Raw genomic sequence first — 23730 nt, 5'->3', positions numbered from 1 at the left:
CCAGTGCTGCTGACTTTATTGCACGGGCGTTGGGAACTGGGTCTCCAGTTTTCAAGTGATCGATCATGACGCTATAATGGCCTGAGGTTAGATCCACTCTGCTACTTTTAACAGGTCACTAGACTGGAAATAGTACCGACTGACCTGTCAATATTTAGGATGTTTACAGCCTCCAATTCCACGTTGTAGAATGGAAATTCAATGCATAGAACAGTTGTTTTTTTTTATTTTTTATTTTTTTATAAATTTCAGCTTTCACTTACAATCTACTGAGGCAAAATATTGACAATGACAGAAAGCTGCGGAGCCATGAATTGATGCCACTCACCTGTTCGTAAATCTATCAAGTGAAAACATTTTCACGTGTCTCGCCGTTTGGGTTGAACAGAATACATTTTTATTGACATTTGGGGAAACAACCGTGGCAACAGATGCGGATCGTAACACTAACGGTACTCTTATACAACTAGAATTTGATTTGTAAAGAGGCACAAAAATAAATAAAATGATTCACAACATTGAATTCAATGTTTTGATATGAAACAAGAGGAGGGTTTTTTTTGTATGCTATACCCATCCATCCATTTTGATCCAACAAAACACCATTGTGTGTACGGATATAACGCTTCTGTTGAAAAAAAAAATGTATTGATGTATTGATTTTCTCCTGTACATAACAGCCTAAAAAACAGGCCTTTCTTACAAAAATTACAATAATTTTTTTTCAGATTTACATTTTTTTCCGATATGGTTCAACGTATCTTATTCGTCAAAGGAAGGCGAGAAATTTTTATAAGGTGTCCTAAACAGGCTAATACAAAACCACTTCAACCCCCCCCCCCCCGCCCACACACACATACAGCAATAGTTACTGATGCATTGCAAAAAGACGACCAAAACAGGTTATGAGGTGGATATTTCACATTTGATTGCAAGAGTTCATCATTTTGATCACTCCTGGAGTTCAAAAACAGCAACATTCTCTATAAGTGCCAAAATACGCCTTTTAATTGAAAAACTGGCTGTTTACGTACATTAAACAGAATATTACTGGCATCGTACCAAAACCTCCTGTCACAATTTGGTAAATGTCATAAGGGGTTTTTAATTTTTTTTTCTCCACAAATCTCAACAGTCAGTCCACACGTGCGAGAGTTATTTTTCCAAATTGTTCACCTTAAGATGGCTGGCTGTCTTTGACGATGCCATGTTAACGCTTGAGCACACATGCCATGTTTTGGGTCTCCCTAAAAAGTGCAGAATTTTGAGGTATGAAGATTCAGGTCCAATGCCAGCAATACACTATAAACGCTGACAATAGTTGTCAGGATGGTCAAGCCTTTCAGGAGAACGACAGGAATTTAGTGACAATTCAACATTTCGGTGACCAATACATAACATCTACAACATGTACTGTATATAAAGCCATGGAAAAATTATGGTGAGACCGCCATGTTTTCTTCAACTTCTTGTTCATTTTAACGTCTGGCGCCACTTAAAAGTGTATCATGTAAGAAATGCCACCCAAAAAAAAAAAAAAAATCACGGATGACCAAATTATACAACAATATGGTAATTGTGGGGATTATCAAGTAAACCTTTGGAAAATGTCTCTATCAGATCTTAAATTCAGCTCTATTCAGCTCATACGAGTTGTTTTTGTTCTCATTACCATAATGGTCCAAAGAAATGTACTTTTAGCTGTACGAGGCTGTTACAATGAACGGGAAACTGAAAAAACAAGGGTGGTCTCAAATTTTATTCCATAGCTGTATATCATTGGTGTACTTCAGTGACTCTTGTGTATTAAAACCTTCTCAAAATGTAGTTACAGGAAAACAATTCAAATGCAAACAACTTGGGGTATGATCAGGCATTCGTATTCCCGTGCTTCTTGAAGAGCTTCATCAGCTGGTAAAATCTCTGAGCAATCTGTTGGGGGGGAAGAAACACATTAAACATTAAAACATTTAATTTTTCAACATAAACACAATAAAAAAGTAATTGAACACCTGGTTCTTTAGTTTCCAAATATATGGCTTTTATAAATGGTAATATGCCATATACGGTATCATACTGAAGTGGACACTTGCAGAGCTGGACAGGGAAGTAATAAAGACGTATGCCTTACATTTCAAGAGATGAAGGCGAACAACTTGACCCAGTAAATTGACACAGATGAACACATATCGCCAAATTTCACACATCTCAAGGCGTGAAGACAGCTCAGAAGACAGGTAATTTTTCATTTGAGTTGTAGCACCACCAACTGGCTATAGAAAATACATGTCTGAATTAGGGCCCAAGCAAGATCTGCAAGATCTCGATGATTTTTGTCAAAATTCTTCTTGTTTTTCTTCTTCTTCTTCTTATTATTATATGGGCCTGAGCAGCGACTGCTGTGAGGTCCTTATTGTTTCTGGAGAAATTATAATAAACTATATCGTTTATATAAAAAATATTATGGCCTTTGCATCCTTTCATTTTTATTATTATTTTTTTTATTGTGGCCCTTAAAAAAGTTTCGACACCCCTTAAATCAGGGGTGTCAAACATACGGCCCGCGGGCTGGAACCGGCCCCCAAGGAGGTTCAATCTGGCCCGCAGGATAATTTAAAAGTGAAAAAATGCATAAAAGACATGGAATGAATATTTTTAATAAAGTGCAATCCATGGAATATCCGCGAGGAGACACATTGTTTTGATCAGAGAAGAAGACTACAGCAGTTTCAGTCTGTCACTGAGACAGACCCAACACCACAGACGCTATCAAGGACATGTGAATATTCTTTACACATTTAATAGCACTCTCAGTTTGTAAGGTATAGGCAGGGATTAAATTTAGATTTTATATGCACATGTGTAAATGGTTTAAAAATTCCTTTCTTTATAAATCTCGTTTAATCTTAAAGTGCATTACTATATTTTTCAATACCAATACTTGTTTTAAGTTTTGTGCCTTTGTACAATCAGTGGGATCACTTGCAATGCATATATGTGAATGATAAAAGTAAATTGCACATTTGTCGAAGGAAATCTAAGGTGCTTCATGAAATGTTTTGTAAAAGATATGCTCATTAAATTTCAGTAGTTTCCTAATGTTCTTGTGCTTCTTTAGACCAAAACAAAGGAAAGACACATTATTTTGGTTATTCATAGCAGAGTATGGTGTAATTTTAACAGTCCGGCCCACTTGACATCTACCGAGGCCGTATGTGGCCCACAATGTGAAATGAGTTTGACGCCCCTGCCTTAAATGGATCAGCTATGAAGCTAAACAGTCATTTTTGGATGAAATTGTTTGAACTTCTCAACAAATTGTAATTCTATCAACTTTTTACATTTTTTTAAATCAACTTTACAATGAATTTCTCACATGATTATTTTTAACCAGCATTCATATCAAATGTGTAATATTATTTTAAAAAACATTTTCTTTTCAAGGTAGTATAGGTTACAGACAAGAAGAGCTTTATTTTATAATGAAAAATATAATAATACATTTGCACCTGAGTGTAAATGAGTGTCAACGTGAAATGTTGCTTAAATTGATAGGCAAAGCTGCTGTGAAAATCGACAAAAGCAGAACAACTTGGAAACCAAGTTCTGATTAGCAGGAGGTACACAATGAACTCAAAAACAGTTCTTTTCAGAAAATTATCATTTCTACTTATGTCGGCAATATGCCTGAACATTGGTGGACACAATAATTTCTATTGCTGTAGATGAGAACACATGCCCGCTTGGTATAGAAAACACATACAGTACACTAACATCAGCTCACCATTTGCGGTGACCCACCGTTTAGTTGTGAAAAGTGTCAATATTGGCAACCGGGAGCGTGTGAAAGTCATTTGATGCCCAGGGCCAAATGCTTGATTTGATGCCCTCGCCCCCAACCCCACCAACCCAACACATGACTGCCCCCCACTCCGTGCAACCTATCGTAATTTCCGGACTATAAGCCGTGACTTTTGTCACATGCTTTCAACTCTGCAGCTTATGTAACGATTTTTCTAATGGCTGCCAGGGAGCGCTGGAGCACAAAAGGTAAGAGTGAGGGTTGATATATACGTGTTCAGGAAGATGCGATCAACTGTCACACAAGGATTACTATGCCCCCCCCCCCGCACCAAAAAAACCTTGTCGTGAAAGTTGACATGAAATCGTGGATGGCAGAAAGCCTACTGAAGGAATGTTTGACCGAGTTTTATGGCGAGCAATTACTCGACAGCGAACAGTGACTTATGTTGATGGTTTTTTTTTTGTTGTTTTTTTTTTTAACCAGCCCTGTTAGTGCTGTTTTACTGCCGTGGTGCCACCGCGCGTAACAGGGACTATTTGGAAAGTAAAATGAAGGTACATTTTTAAAACTTTTAAAACTCTCTCTGTATACCGTCTTTCTTTGTAAACATCTCATGTTACAACGTGGGCACCTGCGGCTTATAGACAAATGCGGCTTATGTGTGTACAAAATGTTTTTCCTTCAAAAATGTAGTGGGTGTGGCTTATAATCAGGTGCGCTCCATAGTCCGTAAATTACGGTATATAAAAATAAACTGTCAGTTGTTTGGAAGAAAACTTTAATTTTTATTTAAATGGTTGGGCCTGAAAAAAAGGTTTGAGCTTTGGTTTCATTCAATACAGTACTGTATTGTATATGTAATAATTGTAAAAACTACTTCACGGATTTCACTCAACACGGGTTCTTTTTGGAACGTAACCCCCGCGATGAACGAGGGATTACTGTATCACATAATTGATTATACAAAGCATATTTGTCTGCCAGTGACTGCAACTTTTTAGCACTGTCAGGACAAATTCAACATACCTCTTCTGAAGGTTTTTTCAGTTTATCCGACAAGGCAGCAAACGTTTTGCGTGAAGCACCTTTTGTTTTCAGGTCAACAAGTATGGCTCGATCTTCATCTCTGGAATGTCATAGAGGAAAAAAAAAAATTAGCCATGGACAAACTTTTTCATTGGCATACTTACCTTTTTGCCTTTTATATTAGAAATGTTGCCCAATGTTCACCCATCTCAAAAGTCCTTATCGGCATCGTAAATGCTTGTCGGTGTAATCACTCTGCATTTGTCAACATTTTGAAACCAAACAGTATATAAATGAATGCAGATTTATTCAATCAGATTAACAGAGCTGACAACTGTTAGCGATTATCCATATTTAGTTACGAAATCACTAACCGCTACCTCGTAATGCCTGAAACGCTGATTGTGTCTGATATTGGAAAACACTGATCTTAGAATCACTCGCGTTAATAAAAGCTCAAATTATTAAATAGGTTTTGCGTGATACACAGAGGAAAATGTGTCACAATTAATATCTAATATGAATTGAGTAATCATTATGTGCATTATTCCGTTCTACCTAATGATAACTAAAAGTGAATGAAATCAATGTATGAATGTTAACTTTGTCGTCTCTTCATTCACAGGACATGAACACACACCCACACCCACACGTCTTATTGATTCTAAACAAAAATACGCTGGGTTTCCAAAGAAACAAACTAGATGTTCTGCTAAATGGTTCTGGAAGTAAATTTCTTTCATTTGGCAGCTCTAGATTACTTTAAAGCACACAATGGTAGCCTTACAATTCTCTGTGAACATTTCTACAATTTTGGCAGATGATATCAGGTACTGACCTGGTCCACGTCATCACCAAAGCTCCTCTTTTCTTGATGACGTTCCTGGCAGACAAACTATGTGGGGATGAAGGTAAGGATTTTGATTTAACATCATTTTTGGAGCTGGAGGCATTGTCTTCCATCGTGTTCTCTTCATCCTTTCTTGGACGCTTTGCTTTTGACGGCTCTTGGTGCTTTTTCCGTTTTTCACTTTTCGGGCGATCCTTTTTGGATTCTCCCGTGGCTGTACTTGTGTCCTCTGCAATTCTGTCTGACTTTGATGTCTCCATTTCGCTCTGCATGTATGAACACTTTGACATTTCTTGGCTTGTCTGAATTATTTCTGAGCTTTCACTATTGCCTTGCTCAGTACGCGTGTAAGGACTGGTGCTGTTCTGTGATTCAGGAGGATTAGTTTCTGAAGGACAGAGGGGATCTGGACTGTGTTTCTCCATATCGAATGTTGGATTAGGGTTTTCATCCTTCATGAGTTTAACGCCAAGAGTGTGCTCAAGAAAAGTTTCCTTGTACGTAGCGATTTTAAAAGTAGCTTTTGGAGACGCGCCTTTGTTCAAATTCTTTGTTGCACAACCTTCTGACGTAGTTGACAAATGGTCGAAGAGTGGAGGTTGTTTTTTTAGCCTGAAATGATCTTCAGTAAAGCCAATTTCACTTGACACATCTTGGCATGTTACAGGGTCCTCAGAAAGGTCAGAGAGACTGCATGGATGAGCATATTTATGCATCTCGTTGAACAAATATTTGCCTTGTCTTTCCCGAGCGGCCATATCTTCTCCTCGATAGGCTTCTTCTGTTCGTGTTTGTACTAAGGTCTCATCTGTGGGGACGTTCAGACCCGTCTGTATATTCCCCTGACGGATCTTCACAATGAAATGATCATTGGACTTCTCCATCACGAGCGCCTGCATGGGCAATTCAGGCTTCAACACAAAAGTATTGAGAGCTGCCGGTGAGGCCACACTGTTGCTTGATCCGAGGCTGGAGTTGTCTGTGTCAAGGGCGAGGTGAATGTCTTGTACAGTAGCATCTTCACCATCGAGCAGAGCATCCTCACTAATATGAGCACTGATGACACTGTCTGGGGTGGATACAACATGTAACCCGGAGGGTTGGAGAAAGCTCAGGTGGCTGTCAGACTTGAGAGGTGATGGAATAGTAAGAGACACTGCCAGATCTTCATCTAGAATCGAATAATTTCTCTGCGACAAACAGCTGGAGTGCAGTGTTGCTTGATTCTCCGATGGAACCTCTAACAAGCAGCTTTCATCAAATAAAGCCGGATTTGGTCTGTCCCGATTTTTGGACGGTGGTGACATGTCCCGAGGTAAAATGCTAGACCATGTCGCAATCAGTTTCGAGGGCGTATCAAATTTGGTTGGAGAAAGAAATTTCGATGGAGATTCAAATTTATTTGGAGTTGTAATGCTGATGAGTCTTTCTCCATTCTTCTTTGGCGTACAAAGAGCCCATGATGTGCCCTCTCCAATCATTGCATTGGTTTCAAGTAGGTCTGATCCTTGCAGGAGGCACTTAAATATTTCTCCCATTTGAGAATCTCTTACCAGGTTGAATGTTAAACTGGTAGCTTGCTGCTCTGTGAGAAGCTCAAAGTCACTTTTTTCAAGCATGGACGTGCTTTGTGAGGCTACCAAAGAGGCCATTTTATGTTTCTCTGAAACCGGAGATTTTTGAGGAGTACAGTCAACTCCTGGATCTATATTGCCATAATTATGTTTATGACCATGCCTTTTTTCGTTCCCAGTTGGACTAATCCTTATATCTTTGCCTTTGCTACCAAGACCTGTTTGATGAGGAGCAGCACATGGTTTGATGTGTTTCACAGAGCTTAGAGCACCTTTTGTATCTTTGCGAGTCTGCATTTTCTCACGAGGTAATCTCAAAAGTCTTTCAGTGTCACTCGACATATTTTCTTCAGGCAAGGTTTTTGCTGGTCTACACAGGCTCTTCAATGTCATGTAAACGTCCTTGAGTAAGAACTCAACTTGATCATCGACAAAGGCCCACAACTTTTGCTTCAGATCAACAGCTTGCTGGTCAAAGATGCGTTTTACAATACCGTTGTCTGCTACTTTGTTGAACACAGACACAATTAATATTTTTAGCTTTGATTTCAGCTCAACTGCCTGACAGCATATTTGACCAAAATGGGCTCCATCCACAAATTGCATCAGTGACTCTCTTGAATGCTCCATCACACTGAAGAAAATCTTCTTTGGAAAGGTTTTGTGAAGCTTCATATATTTTTTCCGGATTTCCGATCGAAGTGATGTGAACATTTCCATGACTTCTTCTATTGTTGAAAAAGAAGCCTTGGCTGATTTTGGGCAAGCTGTTTTATTCCGGGGACTTTGTGTTGACACACTCGCTATTGTAGTCTTTTCTTTTGAAGCCAGAGACGTTGCTTCGGATTTCCTTTTCAATAGATTTGCTTTATTTCTTCGCTTTTCTTCCACTTTCACCCTTTTGCCAGAATTGAGGGATGATTGTGCCTCCTCACTTCCACTTGAAATGCCAGCTTCCTCAAGCTCGGTGTCAGACGGATTTGAAGGCATTTCTGATAATTTGTCATCCGTGTCCTGCTTGTCATGTTTTAAAGGACATCCTGGATATTTGTTTTCTTTGTTTAAATCCACTTTCTTTGCGTTGGCATCATCAGCTGTATTTGAGAACTCTGCACACATGAGAGAGAACACAATAACTGATTAGGAGGTGTTAATAGGTTACAGGATCATCAAAAATACAAGACAGCTCAAGACAAAAATGTTAAATTATTCGTAACACACAATATCACAATCCTCACTACTACAGTGAAAAGAAAAGAGTAGCGATGAGCTATTTATAGGGGTGCACATTAGCGGTGTGACGGATGCACTTGACCACTGGATATAGAATATTGCACAGGGTTCCCACTCTTCCACTTGTTTTTTATTTATGGTCCTTTTAAGGAATTTTGAGGGCCCATTTAGCCATTTTTAAGGACCTTTTCTCCATTCAGCAGGGGATTCATGGTGGATTTAATGCCCGCTCAGCAATATGCGGGCTGAACAGAAAGCCACATATCACTGAGCTGGTGTTCTAATCATTGCTGCCAAAGCAATGATACATCTTTATTTTTAGGGGCAATCAGCTAACCCATTATTTGACATACTGTATGTCAAATTTTCATTTTCCTACCTGTATTACAGGTAGGAAAATGAAAAACAATTCATTCTTAAATAAAGTACACTAAGAAAAATGTAAATTTAGAAAATATAACATTTCTAAGGATTTTTATTGATTTTAAAAGGTTTCCCTGAAAATTAAGAACATAATTTTACAACTTCTTTTATGGATTCGCTATTGTAGTCTTTTCTTTTGAAGCCAGAGACGTTGCTTCGGATTTCCTTTTCAATAGATTTGCTTTATTTCTTCGCTTTTCTTCCACTTTCACCCTTTTGCCAGAATTGAGGGATGATTGTGCCTCCTCACTTCCACTTGAAATGCCAGCTTCCTCAAGCTCGGTGTCAGACGGATTTGAAGGCATTTCTGATAATTTGTCATCCGTGTCCTGCTTGTCATGTTTTAAAGGACATCCTGGATATTTGTTTTCTTTGTTTAAATCCACTTTCTTTGCGTTGGCATCATCAGCTGTATTTGAGAACTCTGCACACATGAGAGAGAACACAATAACTGATTAGGAGGTGTTAATAGGTTACAGGATCATCAAAAATACAAGACAGCTCAAGACAAAAATGTCAAATTATTCGTAACACACAATATCACAATCCTCACTACTACAGTGAAAAGAAAAGAGTAGCGATGAGCTATTTATAGGGGTGCACATTAGCGGTGTGACGGATGCACTTGACCACTGGATATAGAATATTGCACAGGGTTCCCACTCTTCCACTTGTTTTTTATTTATGGTCCTTTTAAGGACTTTTGAGGGCTCATTTAGCCATTTTTAAGGACCTTTTCTCCATTCAGCAGGGGATTCATGGTGGATTTAATGCCCGCTCAGCAATATGCGGGCTGAACAGAAAGCCACATATCACTGAGCTGGTGTTCTAATCATTGCTGCCAAAGCAATGATACATCTTTATTTTTAGGGGCAATCAGCTAACCCATTATTTGACATACTGTATGTCAAATTTTCATTTTCCTACCTGTATTACAGGTAGGAAAATGAAAAACAATTCATTCTTAAATAAAGTACACTAAGAAAAATGTAAATTTAGAAAATATAACATTTCTAAGGATTTTTATTGATTTTAAAAGGTTTCCCTGAAAATTAAGAACATAATTTTACAACTTCTTTTATGGATTTTTATGAACTTTAAGGACCCGTGGGAACCCTGTTGCACTCAGATCAAGGCTGTCAGTGTGCTTTTGCGCGTCAAGAATATGTTGAACATGTAGTCCTATTTGACTGCCGCTTATTTTCTTTCTCCTGCGCTCCTCGCTTTCGACACGGGCAAAAAATCAATTTCCGGGTTATAAATGAGCAGGACATAGCCACCCACCTTGTGACACCAAACAAAAGAAATACAGCATATATGTGATGTGTTTAACAACAATTCTTACCCAATATGTACTTTTGGATTAAATAGCGAAGTTTGTGGCGAAAATATACACGGGCAGCATACGTACTGCCCCGGTTACGTTCAATTTGGGAGCGACGCCCACCTTTCAACATATCCCAATTTTTTTTTATCTTTGTTCTCGCCCATGTCCTCTTTCTGTAGCAACCTGCGTCTACCTTGATGATGATAGTCCATCTTTTTATGGATTAAAAAAAGTGGCACAGTACAACATATTTTATAAGAACAACCCTCAGAACGTAATACAGGCTCGTGCAGTTCACATTGCGAGAAGCTAAATTGCCTAATAGGCAGTGGTGTGTGGCCAACTGTCATTTTTTCCAATGTTTGTGTCCTAGTCGTATTTGGAAGCATCACGTTGTGTGCGGTACCCCTGATACACATTTTGACTAGTTCCAATATCTGTATTATCAGATTTAGAGTGGGGAAAAGAAGACAAATAGCGCAGATTCCGTGGAATGAACCAATATATTTTTGCTCATCCTCAACAATGTGAGCATATCGCAGCACGTCACCAAACCACCCATGCACTGATTCTTGAGAACAACAGAGAAAAATGTATCATGATTACCAATGTTACCTTTTTGCAGGCTTTTGACATGCCCAGGCTTTCCAAGAACGCAGTGGCGGCTTGTCTTCATTAGGTGGATTGGACTCCTCAAAGGGCTGATTGCATCTGGGATTCTCTTTAGATGGCAAAGCATACGCATCATGGAGTCCTCATCGTGAAGCAATGGCATTGAAATGGAAAGCTCAACATTTTTTTCCGGAGTTTTTTCGGAAGACTTTTTTTTCGGTGAGACAGTGAACTCGCAAGAATTTTTTGGTGGAACAATTTCTTCTGTTGTGCTGCTGACCTTTGACACACCAATGGATGTGCTTGGGTCAGTTACAGGGCTTAGGCTACCACCGTTGTCCCTTTTCATGAAAAAATTAATTGCCTCAGGCAAACTAACCTCCTGTTGAGGACCCAATTCCACATTTATAGTGCTCGATACAGCATCTGTATCTCTGAAATCATCCTGAGCACAATGTGTGTCTTCATTGGTTGGGCTGGAAAACAAAGGGGGATTCACTCCTGGGAGAGAGTCCTGAGATATGATGAGATACGTTTGTTGAGCCCCTGGATTAGCCTCAATGTCTTCAGGGAGAAATATATGCTTTGGTGTGACTGCATATTCCATAACTTTATCTGGAGCTTTGGTCCCCAAAACTCGTCCTTTGGAATTTTTTTCACTTGAAGCAGCGCATTGTGCAACAGCAGCGCGCTGATATTTGTTCCGTCCACTGTCTACTTTTTGTAAAGAACTGCTTGGCTGTTTACCAGTAACGTTTCCATACAGGTTATTGAATTCAGTTTCATCTGGTTGTTCATGTGAATCTAATTGGACATCTGGCCTAAATTTAGCTTTGATATCATCTTTCCTATCTTTTCTTTTTCGAGAAGTATTACCTTGTGCTTTTGGATTGTGATGTGTCGACATGCGATTTGCTGCTGAATCTATGGATTGGCAGGATGAAATAGCTTGGATAGAATTTCCTTCTGCTTGCTGAGTATCTAAACGAGTTTCATGGTCACTTGTATCTTTTTCCTGGACATCATTCACTTGCAACTTTTTTGAAGTTGGTGAGTCAACAGAATCTGAAAGTAACTTTTCTGTTCCCTTTAATTCATTGCCGTCAATTTGATCCCTAGCATGTAGATCGGATTGCAAACCATCATGGGGCCCATTTTGAAATATGTGATGCAATGCAGTGAGTCCTTCCTGGATGGTATTGTTGGGTACTGTTTTTTTAATTGGTGAAAGGGTCAGATTAAGTGTTTCCATGAAGCACAGTTTGCTGTTTTGGCCGTTTTCCTCCACGGGTTCCTTTGCTGATGTTTTTCCAGTTTTTCCTTGTCTTTCCTTATAAATGGTATTGCGTTTAAGATTGTGGGATTCTTCTGATGGCCGATTTTCAGCTCGTCTGCTTCTCTCAGATGATGAGGTTCTTCTATGGCTACTGGTCATTTCTTCATGTTGCCTGTCTTCTTTCCACTGGTAATCTTTTGAAAGCTTATCCCGTTGCATCTCTTTGGGGAAATCACTGTAGTTTTCTGCTTGCCGATTTAAAGAGGACCTCTTCTGGTCTTTTGAGTCGGAATGCTCCCTCTGTGAACCGCTATGTTTAAGAATAATCTTTTCACGATGTCGGCTATAGTCCTCTGTACCTCTAAGATGAGTTGAATGTTGAGAATCTAGGGAGGGTGTCTTATGTCTCTTTTCTCCAGTTCTCGCTTTATAGGCATCTGAGGAACCTATAGCATGTGATTTTTCGAATGGAGGACTTTTACTCCTCTCTGATCTGTGATATCCATCGACATTTTTGTTGTCTCTGGTTTTACATATCCTGGATTCATATCTTCTTCCGGTGTCTTTGTCGGATTTATGAGGTCTATCTTTCTCAACAGAATATCGGTCCCTTCGAGGAGCTGAACTAGTTCCATACTTCTTGTCTGTGGTATCAAATCGTTTCTGACATTGTTTTTCTCTGTCTTTGGTTTTGTGCTGATCTGAACCATGATGCCGGGTTGATGAACTGATGAGAGAATTGCTGATGCAATGTTCGTTTCGTTTCTCAGGCACGAGACCATGTCCACTTGTAGGACCTTTGGAATGTCTTGTCTCAGTGCAAGAGGTATTGGCCTTGCGGTTAGGGCTCGGACTTTCTCTCCTGGGTGGTCGAGGAGGAACCTTTGGGGGATGACTGTCCCTCGATGATGAGGACACTCGAGGAGAAGTGTGCAGCAAAGGACTAGGTGTTGTAGATTCTGGAATCCCTCTCATGGAGATAGTGTTAGCCTTACTGGAGGAGTTTTGATCATGAAGATTATTTGCTCTAGAATGATGATAGTGAACTTTGCCTGATCTGTTGGGAAAAAAAATAACATTACTTCATTCTGGTGTACAAATCACATTTTTAGTCATGAATGGAATGTGAAATAAAAGGCAACCAGTAGGGATGTAACAATAATGGCAATATCGCAATATTGTGTGTGTATATATATATATATATATAAATATAAAATACACAATATCACCCCCCAACTCCCTTTTTTGAAATGCTTATTGGCAGTGCATCAAAATCATTTGAGGAAGTTAAAAATTATGTAATTGAATAGGTGTGGCACCACGGTGGTCGACTGGTTAGTACGTCCACTCACAGTGCAGTGGTCAAGGTTCTGGCCTTCCCGTGCCTGCGTGGGTTTTCTCCGGGTACTCCGGTTTCCTCCCACATTCCAAAAACATGGATGGGAAAAAAAGTATTTAAAAAATAAAATTAAAAAAAATTTAAAACGCAGGTCACCTTTAACCTACGGTAGCGCATGAGCTGCATCACCGGAAGTTGTTTGGGGTCAACAGTCTGCAATTTCAGCTTGCAATCGGGGCTGTTGCAATATATGTTTTATTTTATTTTTTTTTAATTCTCATTCAAAGGTTTGCAATTCACCTATGCCACTGGCAAATAATGTGAAACTGGAGCGCCAAGAGAAGCATTTTAAAATGGTACGCATGATCTACAATACTGTACTTAACACGCTGCAAAGGTGCGTCCCATGCCTCCGCGTCAGGTCTCTACTCAGGGAGGCAGTGATTTCCTTGTCAGGAACTCACAAACTACTTTAATTTACGGTTTCGTTCATGTTAGGGGCCGTTATGTCTATTTCTCATCATGGTGTGTGTGTGTGTGTGTGTGTGTGTGTGTGTGTGTGTGTGTGTGTGTGTGTCGCGTGCGTGTGTGTGTGTATTAGTATGTGCATGTGCAGTAATGGATCGATTGCGGGACACTGGTTGCTTCAAAAGTAGATCTTCACTGAAAAAATGGTTAGGCACCCCTGATTTAGGGTGATCAATTAACCAGCTAGCATGTCATTGGAATGTGGGAGGAAACCGGACTCCATGGGAGAAAACCCACACAGGCACGTGCTCACCAGTTGACCACCGTGCTATATTCAGAGATGAAAGTGGACTTTTCTGAAAATTCCGGAAAAAATAAATAAATAAATGTGTGTGTGTGTGTGTGTGTGTTGTGTGCACACGTGTACCCTTTGTGGCTTCCGTTCGGGCCGAAATTTCGAAATCTCCAAGATATGGCGAGGCCATGAGAATGCGAGGCGAGGGTATTACTGTTGTGGCGACTCCACTCAAGCTAAGCGAGCCTCAGCAGTAGATAGTCCGCTGCTCTCTGCTGTGCGTGTTTCAGCGCGAACATGTACGCAAGCGCGTCTTTTGATTTCAACCAATCAGCGCCGACGCAAATGACGTCACACACGACAACAGCTAAGCTAAGTTAGCCGAGACGACACTCGAAGTCGGACGGACACGATTTTCTGCCAATCTGTGTTTTTCCCTTTTTGGCCAAATATATTTTTTACGACAACTGTCTTGTTGACGGCGTCTTTTATTCGTTCCACTGGGGTTTAGCAGGTGTGTTTATAAAGAGACGAAAATTGTTTGGGGAATATCCCCCACGTTCTAGTTGAGATGGTATAACCCAAGAGGCAAAATGACGCTTGCTACTGTTGTTGCGAGTTGCCATTCGTTCTACTAAACCATTAGTCAAACGCCATCATGCCTTCTGTCGTTATTACACAAACAAAAATCTCTTTACTGTTACTAGTGTTAGTGCCTCAATATGGCTACGCTCGTGAAAGCAATACAACGAACTCAAACGCGTCTTCGTTCAATGTTGTCAACTAATATCCGGATTAATTTTATGCAAATTTTCCTCAATTCTCCGGAGAAATTTTCATAAAAATTTAAAAAACCCGGAATTCCGGGAAAATCCGGAGGACTTTCATCTCTGTATATTTCATTTGATTCTCGTTGATTTGCATATTTACATGGACATACTTACGATTGGTTCAGCCTTTGAATCACAGCATCCTTTCGCATAATCTCCTGTCTGGCTGTCCGTAAAAGCGCAGAGATATTTTTTTTGAGGTGGGTGTTCTCAGTGTTCAGCCCTGTGTTCTAAAACAAAAACAAAAAAACCCAAACAAACAAAAAATGTGTTTCAATTATCATTTTCTTACCAACATGTTTGGTTGGGCTCCATTAAACAGCAATAAATACAATTACAAAGTTGCCAACATTTAAAATTCAGTTCAAGAACAATTTATCTGAATTTCCATATTAAACAAATTTGTCAAGACCATTATCGCAGGGCCGTGATCGCATATATTAGTCCCCACAGGAATATGTGATTTCAAAGCTCTCCACGTAATTGAAAACCACCTGCAGAAATATGGAGAAGGTGCAGAATATTAAATTTACATGTCGTTTTCATCCGGGCAGCTATGTATTGCGATCAGACATGGTACACTACAGGGCATGATGCCCAATTAAATTTTGGGGAGGCTACGGGGCGGGGGAGAAAATCCGCTCTTTTTATCTTTTCGGTCGTATTACAAACACAAATGCGTCTTCTAACGTTAACTGAAGTCGTCCGTGATGTGACGCGGATGCGCGCATAAAGCACGAGTTGAGTGACATGCAAAAGACGATGACACGAGGCAGTGTTTACGGAATTAAATGTGATCCAACATGTAGGGTCTCAGTTTTTCATCATCTCATATCGACAGAGGAGCGATGCGGTAGACGGTGGAATTATTATGGGAGAATCAGGCGATGCTTTTGTTTCTCTTCATTTCATGGAGATGTCCGGAAAAGATGACGTAAAAGAGGCGTCTACTAAAGATGATGCCACAACTTTGCCGCACTTAATAAATGAACTGTCTGTGTTGTTTACTTTTATTATCATACCGTATGTAAGTGAGTTTACATTATCCATTATTATTATTATTATTATTAAATAAATCTGTGATAGATTTACAAAAAGAATACTGTGAATTATTTTACAACAATGTTCCAGTGTTTTTCAGACAAGCCGGCATATACCGAAAACTATTACGACAGTCAAGACACAGGTGCCGTAAAGTCGTGGCAATTGTTATTCGCTGATGAATTAAGTTTCCGTGGGGACACAGTTGTTGTCTGAGCATTATTGGATATAATAATCTGGCGATGACGCTTACATTGTGTCATTGCCCTTGTTCCTCGCCACTGATATGAATCCATTAAGGCTGCTGGCAATCAGGGTGAGCCTCAAATCGTTTGCTTTTGGCACATGTTGGATTGACGACGCCGTGTCTGCAATTGCCATATTGTCAAACACACATCGCAATGTATGTTTGACAATCGATCAGTATGAGGGCCGCAATGATTTAGCGTTTAGTGATTTCACTCACAATGTCCAAACAATTTGTAACAGTTGGCAGCTCTGCAGTTATAAAAATGTCAACGGCATAAAAGGGGTATAATGCACTAAATTAAACTGGCAACACATACTCACATAAACCAACCATAACTTTTCTCATAAAAATGTCAGTGGGATGGATACACGCAAAAATTAGACATTGGAAGTGTGATTTTAAAAGAAGTACTTTATGAGCCCAATGATTACGAGCAACAGCTACAACAAAAGATCAAAGATAACAAACCTCGATCTCCATTTTCTGAAGTCTTCTGTGCAATTCCTTAATTTGGTGCTGGGCTGCTTGAAATCGGGATTGTAACTGCAAACATTAAAAAAAAAAAAAAAAAAAAAAAAGTGAAAAGGATTGTGTAAGCTAATTGCAACCGCTGCCTTTTTAACAATGAATACAAAGGATGAACATAATGATAGCCATTTCATAGTTTATTGTTGTGTATGTATGGCTTATAGACATGGATACGATTTGTAATTAAATGCTAGTGTGAATCACTGCCTTCAGAGACAGAGTTCATCACCTCACCAGTGTATGATGGTAGCAAAATTACTTTACACATTGAGGGCCTCCTCGCCAAAATTTTGCACAAACATTGAGCCTTGCAAAAAAATATTTTCATGTTGCCATCCATGATTATAAAAAAGGTTTAAAGGAACCTTATCCTGTTACATTTGACCTAGGGCAACAAAAATCGGGAGGCACGTGGAGCACAGGGGTTTTAATGCAAAAAAAAAGAATAATTTGACCGAAAACTTTTTGTGCTAAAAATGACTGCAGTCAATTAATCAAAATCTAGCAGTGTAGTGGGGCGCACACTAATTCCTATTAAATAATGTTGAACATGACAAGTAAATACTGTATCTTGTCCAAACAGGGAGAGATTTTTAAACACACATATAAAGACAGAAAAGAGAGAATGGAAGCATTCAAGTAAACAGTGAGCTTCATTTATAACCCCCCCCCCCTCAAATTTTTTTCCAGGTCAAATTTTGTGCATTCTGATCAATTTCATTGGTACAGACACTCTACAACAGAAAAAAATTACTGTTCTTAGAATCTGGATTTGGTACTGTATGTATATCATTTTATGAAAATCTGAAGATGTTTAGATTGTGGCCCACAGTTTCCTTTGCTGCCACATTAGTGCCTCATATTTTACACTGTAGCAGTTTGAGATGGCTGAAATCTAAAGTGCATTACAAATAACATTCAGGACTATTTTTTAAAAGTATTATTATTGCGATTATGTTTGGCGAGAAATGTCCACCCTGCAGTTTTGATATTACGCGCATGCAGGTAGCTGGCTGTTTTTAAAAAAAATGTTCTAAGTACACCATGATCAGTGTGCCATTTTCTCCTTTCTCGTCAAGTCGTGCCCATCTCTATCTATTTTTGACTACAGTGTCAATGTGCTGAGGCAAGTTCATCTGAGTCGCGAACAAAATTAGCTCAGAATGAATTGTTTTCGTGTCAAACCTGCAGCGTCTCATCACGAAGATTCAGTTAACGCTTCCTGCTGCATCTACAAAAGTCCCTCCAAATTCCAGCTGTAAGGACGGCTTTACTGCGACGAAGTTTGACAACAACAGTGCATGAAACTGTGCTCATATGACATTTTCATCAGGATGTACCCAGTCTACTGTCCAAACACAGCTGGGATAGGCTCCAGCACGCCTGCTCGTGAGCCTTGTGAGGATAAGTGGAACCACTTAATGGATAGGATGGATGACTAGAACAACTTAACTGTCAAAGCACGCACGCCTGTGTTTTTTTTCCCTTCTTCTCAATTTTCGTTTTCCTAATGACGGAATTCCGTCATGGTGACAAAGGTATTTAGGCATTGGTGTAGCACCGTGATACGTACAAAAAAAAGTCTGTTTTCGATAGCCTAAAATGTATAGAAAGTGACCTAGAAGTTTTTGAATGTACAATTGTTTTTTTTGCATATTTACGGAGGTCACACTTTTCCACCCTTGTACTTAAGATTTCATCTAATTGATTTCAAACTTGGTCTGTACCATCTCAAGACCGGAGACATTAAAGAGGAATAAAAAAATCTTGAGTTTTGAGATACAATATGACAGAGGTGGGGCATACTATTTTGTGTATACAGTATATTATTACAATTATTTTGCTAAAAATACATTCAGCCTGTTTATTTTGCCACATGAAAAATAAATATTAGATAATAAAAGTGACATTCCTTTAGAGCAGGCATGTCCAGCTCCGGTCCCCGCTGGCCGCTGTCCTGCCTGTTTTCCGTCATTCCCTGCTAACAACACACCTGATTCCAAGGATCAGCTCATCAGCAGGAACAGATGGAAAACGGCAAGACAGCAGCCTTTGGGGCCCAAGTTTGGACACCCGTGCTTTAGATACATTTTAACTATCACAATTAGATAACTATAAAAATGCTCACAGTTTGAGTTAAATTTGTTTATATAGCCCTTCAGGTCAAGTGGGAAGTAATTTCAGAAAATACCAAATGAAATATTTGTTGTCACAAGTAATTAAACAAAATACATAAAAAATACATGAAAAAATAATTTCTGTTTCATAAATTCCACAAAGAAATCATTTTCCCGAAGTGAAATCCTGACAATAAGTGTCAAACCCGGATTTGCCCCTTCAATGATAACAATAGCAGTGCAAAGTATGGAAAGTGTGCAAAGCCAATCAGAAATCAATTCGGAAAGCAATGTTTCAAACTTTGCGGCACTTGTCAAACCTGCAAGCCTATAAAACACATCGGAGGGGATCCAGGTGTTTTGAAGAGTTGGAAGAAGAGGAGGTTGTTGGCAAGATGTATGGTAGACCATACAGGTACGAGACAGATGCTTAGGATGCGGAAAATGTTGTGCCCGAATGGCCGGACATGGAGTGGAGATGAGACCCATCGAGATTGGAAGAATGGTAAACTATATAGACTGCACTTATTATTTTAGCATTATTGTTTGAAATTCTATGCTGTGCTGTAAATTGCACACGATGGGATTACCTATTTGGTCCATGTATTCCCACTAGCGCTGAGAGCACATGTCAGAGGGTGTTGGTGTCCTACATTGTCATTGCTAAGGTAGTTCTGTGCGATGTAGGCCACTCTGCACAATATATCGGCAGGATTGATAGTTGCAAACCATTACAGAGGATTCCATCCATGCACAGATATATATATAAAAAAAAAAAATCGTACAGGATTCCATCCATGTAGAGGTATATTTTGGTTCCAATGTTTTTGTAAACAACAGCCAGACTTATTGATTGATTATCACACTTACCTTTTTGCAAAGCCTTTATCATAAGTAAAACGGTTACGAAAACAGAGGTTTGTTCTTGGAACAAAAAAATTGTAAGAGGAAAAAAAATCATACATTTAAAAAAAAATCATAAGGGGAAAAAATGATGAACCTTGACAAGGGGCCACAGATGAGAGGATAGAGATAAGTAGATGGTGCTCTCTCGTTGCAACGGGAACGAGCAGAAGACTGGCAAAAATCATGCAAAAGATGGCTATTTTCAACCAAATTAAAACATGAACTCACACTAGTGGGATCAGATTAAATTATTATATTACCAGCACACACTGAAAAATTTGCCACATTTGCAAGTATATTGATCGCAGTCTCAACCCCCGTCAAATCAGCCAGCTCTATATATATTCCAGATCTACACATATTGATTGTCCTTTGGAAAGTAATCAATGGGGCCGGAATCTGACATGTACTGTTTGCTCTGCACCAAAAAAAAAAAAAAAAATTCTCTCTCTCTCTCTCTCTCATATATAAAAACACTGTTTGAAATTAAGGGGGAAAAAATCTCAGTTAATAAAAGTCAGTATCAGTGCTTTAAAACTGGCAATTTCAAAGCAGTGAAAAAAATGGTTGCCTGTCAGCGAGCACAATGTACTTGTCTCAACTGGTATGTGACACAAAAAAGTTTGGGGACCACTGCTCAAAAAGACACCTGGGAACCATTTTCAATTCTGAAAAAAAATGTGAAAAATGTCTTAGTGTAAGCTATCTTTTCAGATGACGCAAAACTAACAAACCTCGGTATGAGATGATTCTTTATCCTGTTGTTCTTCTGTTACAATCTCTTCATATAGATCCATTGATTCTTTGAGTTGTTGAGAATTTGGAGAGAACCTCTCTGTAAAATAAAAAAAGGAATACCACAAAGTCAAACAAAAAATTGGAGCGTGACAAACAAACAGGGTAAACATTGGTAAAATCAAAGCCTATTAAAATGAAAATGACTGAGAAAAAAAGGTAGGAAGGGAGCCAGCCATTCTAACGATGAAATGCCGTTATTAAAACAAGGCAAAAAGGCCACAAAATGTTTTTTCCCTTGGGCTTTTGAATGGTGTTAACATGCTGTTAAGGTACTTTTCTACAATGTTACCAATTGTTTCTGCAATAGTAGCATGTCCACTAAAATCACATTTTTCGAAATATGGAGCAGATTAGAGCAGATCAAAAGAAATCATTTTAAAACAGATGTTACCTAAACTCTTGGAATGGTTGAGATCAAGGTCATCGTAGATATCCACAGAATCTTCATTGATCGCAACTGTGGATTTTAAAATGATATCAGACTTCCAGAGAATGTCATAACGGCATATAAAAAAGCCACATTCAAGACATGCAGTGAGCCAGTTGTTACATCTGTAACTAAAGCTACCTAACCCAAAATAAAAACAAACAAACTACTGCTGGTTTACAAGGCACACATGGGAAGTTTTATTTTGTTTATTTGTTGAATGTTTGAGTCAAAGAGATGATAGTAAATACTGTTTGTAAATACTATGGAATATCTTTGTTGTCGTCTTCACTGTGCTCCATAATTGACATAAAAAAAAAAAAATGACCGTGGACATCAGTACATGGTGTGGTTCTTTACAAGAGTTTAAAAAATTGTCTATACTCCAAATGCGTGTGATGTATTAAGTAGTACATTCTCAACGGCAATTGGTTGTCACCAATACGCCGCCACTGTAGAAGATGATTTGACGGTCCTAAATTATTATTGAGCGATGATGGAAGCGCTTTTAAAATATGATGACGGATTGACAGACTGGCAAGACCATTTTGGTTCATCTTGAAATTATTGGATTGGATTGGATACAACTTTATTGTCAAATGTGCTGTATGTGTAATATGACAGACTGACGATAACGGACGTGTGGCCCAGGAGTTGCCGAATGATGGAGTGACAAAATTTACTGATGTGCCCACTTCTGGTACTGTATATAGTAGAGAAAAAAAAAAAAAAAAAAAAAAAAAAAAAAAAAAAAAAAAAAAAAAAAAAAAAGAGGATCGGGACCTGGCTCTTTATCTTTGAGACCTGATAACAGTTTTTAAAGTAGCCCACTGCTCTTATATTTTTCTACATTCATTCTACTCTTGAGTAAAACCTTCTTACTCTTTCCCAGCATTTATTTTATTTAACTTGCCTGATTTGCTTTGCATGCTAATATAAAGTCAGGTTTACTGAAGTATTGACCATGAAGCGTGTAGTTAGCAAAAACACATTGATCAGTGTTCATTCCTGTTAATTTACATATTGTCATGTTTGTGTACTGCTATGATTATTTTGTAACGTGAAACTATGTATCTGTATTGTTATTTAAGATGATGCCTATTTGCAAGTGGCAATAACGTTAACACCATACCTTACATCATAACTTGAAAATTATAGTTCCTGCAAAAGCACTCAGTCAAGACCGTAAACTAGTTCACCATCTTATTTTGTATTATTCTAGATTTGTTGTACTGTTCAGTAAAAAAAAGTGAAAATTATGTATACGTTCTTATTTTGCTTTTTTTTTTCATTTGCTGCATGCTAATAAAATGTTGAACTGCATTTATTCACTTGTCAGTACAGATGCTTTAAAAACTGTCAAAATAAAAATAGAACATACAACATGAAAAAAACCCAAGAGGTTTTTTTTCACTTGCCATATAGCCCTGCCCTCCATTCAAGATTACAAATCTTCTGCAATATTTTTTGATTGTACATACCACCAAAAGCCACGGCGCTCCTGGTGCTCTCCATTCTTTCAAATAACTCTGCAGCTCACTTTGTACCTGAAAGTAATTTGAATTTAAAGTTATTACTAGAGGCAGGCTTAGAAAATCTCGTTTAACACACATATACACATATTTACATATATATCATCAGGTGCATGGTACAACGTTGAGGAGATAACCACTACGTAAGGTCCGCGAAATATTAGGTCGATATGACATGTATCATTTTTTAAAACTTGGTCCTCATTCCTTTTGTCAATGAAGACTGCACTCGGTAAAGCCGTTGTAATCAGAAACATAAACAGACAGACATTACTCGACATTTGTCCTCTAGCTTTGACTGTCACACATCTTGCCTTGCATATCGCCGAATAGCATTACCAACATCCATTGTTTTTGTTGTTTTCAATTGTACAGTCGACCAACTTGGTAAGACATTTTGTGTTCGGTTTAATGGTGAAAACTGATTCACTGCTATTCCCTATTGCAGTAATAACAAAACTGACATTAAACCACGGTAGTTACCGAAAGTGTATAGTGTACTAAAACATGGACGAACTTAACTGTTTGGATTTTGTTCCACAGGTACCATTTTAAGTAGATTAAGTATAATGTCGCGCCAACAACCCTCCACACAGGAAGTAACGACACATCTTCCCGCGAAAGAGACACGACTACGTCTCCATGGGTATCTTGAAACACAATAATACGATTTCACCCCCTCCCCACTCCCAACAAAAAAAAAAAAAATATCCTACCTATTTTCTGCACGTAAGACTCACATTCCCTCAAACCAGTGATGTTTGTAAAACCATAAGACTGCCTCATACTCGTTGTTTGGAAAAGCAAAGTTGGTCGCCTCGCTTTCAATCCAGCCTCGATCCTCATCCGTTTCGGATTACGTCATTTCTGCGTCCCTTGCTGGGCATAGATAGAAAACACAACCAGGCCCGGCTCGAGCGGCGTAACTCTATTGAGGGACGCCTAAACGCATCGCCATATTGGATGTGTCACAGCTGCTTGTTAAATTAACGCTAGTCAATGGGCTAAACTACAGACCAATGCCTCTCATTCACTGAACTGGTTGCCAGTCAATCATAGGGCACGGATACACA

At 38.9% G+C, this 23730-nt stretch overlaps 1 protein-coding gene across 1 annotated transcript; it reads right to left on the bottom strand.

The window, feature by feature from the left end:
- Positions 1-374: 374 nt before the first annotated feature.
- casp8ap2 (caspase 8 associated protein 2) lies at positions 375-23730 on the bottom strand. Its single transcript, XM_019859205.1, has 10 exons — positions 23374-23730; positions 22607-22672; positions 21090-21155; positions 20635-20735; positions 16818-16892; positions 15173-15288; positions 10854-13183; positions 5670-8364; positions 4832-4931; positions 375-1932 (listed from the first exon to the last, which is right to left on the bottom strand). Exons 2-10 carry the CDS (start codon positions 22638-22640, stop codon positions 1870-1872), a joined length of 5580 nt encoding a protein of 1859 aa, XP_019714764.1. The 5' UTR covers positions 22641-22672; positions 23374-23730; the 3' UTR covers positions 375-1869.

This window comes from Hippocampus comes, unplaced genomic scaffold (assembly GCF_001891065.2).
Source record: "Hippocampus comes isolate QL1 unplaced genomic scaffold, H_comes_QL1_v1.1 scaffold26, whole genome shotgun sequence".
In the NCBI taxonomy this organism is placed as follows: domain Eukaryota; kingdom Metazoa; phylum Chordata; class Actinopteri; order Syngnathiformes; family Syngnathidae; genus Hippocampus; species Hippocampus comes.
This window is presented reverse-complemented; position numbering and strand designations above follow the sequence as displayed.

Bases quoted from the DNA above. Each gene is read 5' to 3' on its own strand.
- casp8ap2 (XM_019859205.1), bottom strand. From the start codon at position 22,640: ATGGAGAGCACCAGGAGCGCCGTGGCTTTTGGTG. The intron at 16,893-20,634 runs GTTTGTTAGTTT...TAATGTTTGCAG, and splicing joins AAGAATCATCTCATACCGAG to TTACAATCCCGATTTCAAGC. The intron at 15,289-16,817 runs GTTTGTTATCTT...TTTTTGTTTTAG, and splicing joins TTCAGAAAATGGAGATCGAG to AACACAGGGCTGAACACTGA.